The sequence below is a fragment of the Cucurbita moschata genome, unplaced genomic scaffold (assembly GCF_002738365.1).
Source record: "Cucurbita moschata cultivar Rifu unplaced genomic scaffold, Cmos_1.0 Cmo_Scf00015, whole genome shotgun sequence".
Lineage (NCBI taxonomy): Eukaryota > Viridiplantae > Streptophyta > Magnoliopsida > Cucurbitales > Cucurbitaceae > Cucurbita > Cucurbita moschata.
In genome coordinates this window covers 4,628,118-4,633,510 of record NW_019268531.1, presented here as the reverse complement: position 1 = coordinate 4,633,510, position 5,393 = coordinate 4,628,118, and the positions used below count along the sequence as shown (strand labels likewise).

Here is a 5,393-nt window from a genome sequence, read left to right as displayed (position 1 = left end):
AGCGTCCTCGCTGGCATATCGCTCGGTGCGTAGCTTTGATACCATTTGTAACCGGTCAAATCCACCTCTAGCAGATATTATCCGCTTTAGCCCGTTAAAATGATATTCGAGCCAGACACCGAGCGGTGTGCCAACGAGAACACTAGGCCCCCAAAGGGGGTGGATTGTGAGATTCCGTGTAAGGGTGTAGAAACCTCTCTCAAGCATACGCGTTTTAAAAACTTAAAGGGAAAGCCTAACAATATTGGTTAGCAGTGGACGGACTTGGGCGGTTACAAATAGTCCTTGAAATTTAATTCTAGAGCCCCATAATCATAATTGACTCACCTAATTTTACATAAAAATAATTTAAACAAACTAAAAAGTAGTTATACTAACTTTAAATGCTTCCAACTAGTTGAAACTAAGACGGAAGAGTCCCGAGCAACAAATAATCTAAACTAGCTAAAAAATAGTCATGCTGACCTTAAATGCATCCAACTCGTTGAAACTTAGAAGGAAGAGTCAAGGATCCCCTCAACAAGTAAATATCCTTTTCAATTGTCTCAGAAGGAAGAATTGAAACAGATGATAGACAAAAGCTAAAGGATTAGAGATCGACTCAATAAATGAAATGCTTAAACTTAAGAGTTGTATTCCTTTGAGTGAGAGTTATACAACTTGTGTTACGAGGATAAGAACAAATTTTTTTTTCCCAAGTCATAGTCTAATTGACTTCATAATCTATGAACCCATTTGACATCTAAGAGGTAAGAGTACGTGTGTATCAAACCCAAGCTAGATTAATCGCATCAGAAGCAGTTGGTGTAACTCAGTAAATGTTAGAACATGCTAGAAATTGATATTTCTTTTTCATAAAAGGTATAATGCATGGAATATAATGAAAACTAAGGACATTTTAATTTAACACTCAAATTTGTTCCGTGAGAGTTTCTAATATTCTAAAGTTTGGAGAAGCATATTTTCATAAAGGTAAAAAAAGAAAAGAAAAAAAAAAAAAAGAAAAGTGAACATTTGTGAAATTCCCATAAGAACCTAATTCATTTTATAAAGTTATTTCCATTTATTTCAAACAACTTTATCAATTCCAAAACAATATAACTATTAAATTTTTTAAAAAGAAATTATCAAATAAATTGTTCGGTTTCGCGTTTCGGGTTAAGAAAACGAAACCAAGCCTAACCAATTTGCCTACTTTATTTTTGTGCTTTTGGGAAGGTCTATTAGTAAGACATGAAAAGCATGAAACTTTCCAGCTTTAGAATATGAGAAGCGATTACGTTAACTCGACTAACCTGGATGCCACATGGCGTTTGTGGATTTGACTGTCGTGCTCCTTCCTCACAGTCCCTCCAATCTTATCTGTGAAGCTGATTCATATAAAAAAGGAAAATAGTAAACAAAAACGTTGACAAAGTCAGAATTTAACTTGCAAAGCAATCATTCATTCATAATCATTAAAACTTTAGATTATTGGAACTTGGAAGGGCAAAACTGTAATTTGGTTCTTTGTATAAAAAAACACAAAAGAGTTGAAAAACACATAGGATTCTTAAATAAATAGCTAAAGAGAAGAAAAGAAAAAGGTTTTAGCTAACTTGTTCAACTTTGAGTTCATTCAGAAAATGAAACACAAAAAGAAAAAGGAAAAGGATAACAGAAAGCCGAGACCTTTTTCGTTCAAGAGAGGCTGTAAACCCGATACGTATCTCCGTTAGCGTCACGGTTTTTAGAGGTTTCCACACCCTTATAAAGAATGGTTCGTTCCCCTCTCCAACCGATGGAGATCTCACAGACGTGGATCAGAAGGAAGATAGCCTTTGATCCACGTTGCTGTTCCCTCGTGCTGCCACGACATCATGACACATCAGCACAATAGAAACCCGCACCTACTTTGACCAAAATTATGAAATTCCACATACATGTGTATATATCTAGAGAGAGAGAGAGAGAGAGTTCTTGAGAATTCAAAACCTGATTAGTTTAAGAAGACTTGAGAAGTCCAAATCTCAGAGGGCCCAGGATTTCAAAGGAGATTACTTGCTTTTCAACCAATCCATAGAACTTCAAGAACACAGCAACTACTACAAAAACTGGTGCTGTTCTTGGTGGATTTTAGGAACTGGTTTCCCCCTGAAATGAAATTATGGAAGCCAGAACGCCACCAAGTGTGTTACAGAACCACTCCCACCAAGCTCAAGAAAGAAGAGTTTCATCTTCAACACCAAACCAGGTTTCTCTCTCTTTCTCAATCAAGAAAGCATTTCCATTATCATATCCATGAAAATTCAGATCCATTTTTGGTGTATGGACGTTGACTTACATGTATATGAAGGAATCTTATTGGCTGTTGTTGTAGGTTCAAGAACCGAGCCATCCGATCGAGCCTGCCATGGGATGGAGAATTTTCAGGTGGCTTTCTAGCATAGTTTTCAAGATTCATATATGTCTGGTAGCCGTGTTAGTGATCGTTTTGACAGTTCTCGGACTTCGGTCGGCTTCTAAAACGCATCATTTTCACCCCAAAGAATGGTACCCTCCATTGTTGGCTTCTATTGGGAGCTCTGGAATCATTGCCTTTTCATGGCAGGCCTTCACTGGCTGTTCACCTTCTATGGCCTTCAAGACAGCCTTCTGGTTTAGCCCTGTGCTATCACTTGCTTCTGGTGTTTTCTTTGTCATTGTCGGATCTCGAGGCGGTTTAGCAGCAGGAGTTATCCTCATAGTTTCTTCCTTGATTGTGTCTGTATATGTCTGTTGGATCAATCACCGGTTGAATTATGCAATTCAACTTCTATCACTTTCTACTAAGTACCCTCCTACGAACACTCCAATCTTTGTCTTTGGATCAATCCTCATTGGCGTTCTATACGCAGCTTTCGTGGTCATCGGCATCGGTGGAGCAACTTCTATTACGTCGAGTTTTAAGGCGTTGTTCATAGCAGCAATACTGTTGAGCCTAACATGGACTCTGCAGGTTATCAAGAACGTAGTGCACGTTACAATCTCGCGCATAAAGTACTTTAATTTAGCTTGGGGTCGGGAAAAGGACATACGAGCAGCTTTCTACGACATAATAAAGCATTCAGCTGGAACTATTTCTCTTGGCTCAGCCATCATCCCTTTTATCAGCTTCATTCACGGATCGGCCCGTGCCATGAGGTTGGTGGCAGGAGACTCGGATGAGTTCCTTTTCTCTTGTGCACCCTGCTACTCAGAATTAGCTTCAATGCTGAGAAACCATGGAAACAGGTGGGGTTTTGTCCATGTTGGAGTTTACAATAAAGGGATTGTGCAAGCTTCATATGATACCTGGGAGGCATTCGAGAAGGTGGATTTGGAAATCGTTATAGACTCCGATCTCACCGTGTCGTTCTGCGTTCTTTGCGGGGTTTCGGGTGGTGCAATCTGTAGCATTATAAGTGGGATCTGGGCACTTGTAATACATAAGAGCTACGCAACAGAATTAGCAATCTACGCCTTCCTGATTGGCTATTTTGTGGTAATGAGCTGAAATATTTTAGAGGGAACTGTTCTAAACTGTAACTGAATTTAATGGTAATACCTGAGAGGAATTTAACTTCTGGATAACAATGTTCATGGTTGTTGTTGTTGTTGTTGTTGCAGTGTCGAATCGGAATGGCATGGCCACAAGCATGTGTGTCTGCCTACTACGTAGCTTATGCAGACAATCCCCTGCATCCTCGGTTCGACTCCACTGTGCCAGACCGGATTCGAGAACTTCGGCGGAGGTTGCAAGTTTAATCAACCCTGAAACATGAAAACAAGTGAAGAAGCAGATTTAGACCATTCCTGAAGCTCCAGTAAGAGACTGGCCTAAGAAAAAAATGCCTTCCCCCACTGAAACAGCAATGCCAGCTTTAAGCTTCTTCCTTTTTCCCTGCAAATCTTGTTCTTAGAGAGAAATTCATGGTAGATTCTTTATTCAAACACATAATAAAGCTTCATAACTACTAACAAGAACAAAAACAAAGAGATTCATGCAGTACTTTGTGAAAACTTTCCTTGAAGTTCATATATTTCTGATTTTGTAGGCAGCTCAGAAAGAATTCGTGTCGGTTTGACTAACAAGTACAAATCTTGAGGGAAAGGAACACTATGAAGTAAGTTGAACTGAATCAGATATAATTGCTCCAAACTATGGCAAGACAAGCTGCTTAAATGAAAGATGAACTCTATCAATCTTCACTAAATTTCAAGATTAATATATCTCATCATCATTGCATAATCCATGCCCAATATTACAACAGCTGGGGGCGGTTCAAGACAAAACGTTCAAAACGAGTCTTTGGAACTCATTTAGATCCCAGGTGACCACGACCGCCGCATTCTGAACACATGGTATTACCAGTTCCACCACAACCTACAAGAAGATGATTAGAGTTAGGACAGAAACTTTTCAAGAAGTAACCTGAGAACTAAACATACAGATTTTACCGAGGCAACGAACTTTCACAATGATTCCCTGGCTCTCCAATATCGAGTCAACATACAAGCCCGAACCGGAGCAAGTTGTGCAAAGAACAGCACCTTTAGCATGACAATCAGTGCAACGGGGATTATCTCCAATCATTTTCTCTGCCAGAGATATTCCAACAGGCATCTCAATTATTTCTTCCGGAATAGCCTTATCATAGCAAAATAAAGATTCAAAAGCACTTCGTTGTCTGTGAACATCTGCAGCTGAAAAATCCCTCGGCTACATCCAGAAAATTTGACAAGATTCTCAAAACCAAAATTATATAGCAATCACAAACTATGAATGCAGATCATATACTTAGAAGCATATGATTGAATACATAATCACGAACACGTAGATCGGAATATGACAGAAAAGGCGAAAAGCAGAGGTTATGTTTGATGTCTAGCTACTATTGCCAACAGCTAATGACATTAAATATTGATTGCTGAGGTTTATCACAAATGCTTGTTTACTTATTACAAATGCTCTTGCCAGTTTCAATCAATTATGTCAACTCAGCAGGCAAAAGGTGTGTTACATGGCTCAAGCCCACCGCTAGGAGATTTTGTCCTCCTTGGGCTTCCCTTTCGGGCTTTCATTCAAGGATTTTAAAACGTGTATGCTAAGGAGAGGTTTTCACACCCTTATAAAGAATGCTTGGTTTTCCTCTCCAACCGATGTGGGATCTCACAATCCACCCTCCTTGGGGGTCCTGCATCCTCGCTGGCACTTGTTCCCTTCCAACATGTATGCTAGGGAGAGGTTTTCACACCCTTATAAAGAATGCTTGGTTCTCCTCTCCAACCGATGTGGGATCTCACAATCCACCCCCCTTAGGGGTCTCGCATCCTCGCTGGCACTTGTTCCCTTCTCCAATCGATGTGGGATCCCCCCCCCCCCCCCCCCCCCC

At 40.0% G+C, this 5,393-nt stretch overlaps 2 protein-coding genes and 2 long non-coding RNA genes across 5 annotated transcripts in view; 2 read left to right on the top strand and 2 right to left on the bottom strand.

Annotated features, from left to right (window-relative positions):
* Nucleotides 1-167: 167 nt before the first annotated feature.
* On the top strand, nt 168-698 carry LOC111453703. Its single transcript, XR_002712294.1, has 2 exons — nt 168-416; nt 503-698. It is a non-coding gene; the product is annotated as an uncharacterized LOC111453703 (long non-coding RNA).
* A 385-nt stretch (nt 699-1,083) lies between these two features.
* Nucleotides 1,084-2,067, bottom strand: LOC111453702. Of its 2 annotated transcripts, none has more exons than XR_002712292.1 (3): nt 1,975-2,067; nt 1,672-1,846; nt 1,084-1,362 (listed from the first exon to the last, which is right to left on the bottom strand). It is a non-coding gene; the product is annotated as an uncharacterized LOC111453702 (long non-coding RNA). The 2 variants fall into 2 exon arrangements; XR_002712293.1 differs by having other exon boundaries at nt 1,672-1,889; nt 1,975-2,065.
* Nucleotides 2,068-2,127: 60 nt separating this feature from the next.
* LOC111453700 (protein PNS1-like) lies at nt 2,128-3,958 on the top strand. Its single transcript, XM_023094907.1, has 3 exons — nt 2,128-2,233; nt 2,360-3,502; nt 3,628-3,958. The coding sequence occupies exons 1-3, from the start codon at nt 2,147-2,149 to the stop codon at nt 3,763-3,765; spliced, it is 1,368 nt and encodes a 455-aa protein (XP_022950675.1). The 5' UTR covers nt 2,128-2,146; the 3' UTR covers nt 3,766-3,958.
* Nucleotides 3,959-3,985: 27 nt separating this feature from the next.
* The window catches only part of LOC111453701, a 3,437-nt gene continuing 2,029 nt past the window's right edge, over nt 3,986-5,393 (bottom strand). Inside the window, exons 2-3 of the mRNA XM_023094908.1 lie at nt 4,459-4,720; nt 3,986-4,384 (exon numbers count right to left, since the gene is read on the bottom strand). Of these exons, the coding sequence (XP_022950676.1) occupies nt 4,317-4,384; nt 4,459-4,720 (330 nt within the window). The 3' untranslated portion in view covers nt 3,986-4,316. The remainder of the gene's footprint in view (nt 4,385-4,458; nt 4,721-5,393) is intronic.

Coding starts and splice junctions, on each gene's coding strand:
- LOC111453700 (XM_023094907.1), top strand. CDS start 2,147: ATGGAAGCCAGAACGCCACCAAGTGTGTTACAGAACCACTCCCACCAA. Junction 2,234..2,359: donor CATCTTCAACACCAAACCAG/GTTTCTCTCTCT, acceptor CTGTTGTTGTAG/GTTCAAGAACCGAGCCATCC. Junction 3,503..3,627: donor TCCTGATTGGCTATTTTGTG/GTAATGAGCTGA, acceptor TTGTTGTTGCAG/TGTCGAATCGGAATGGCATG.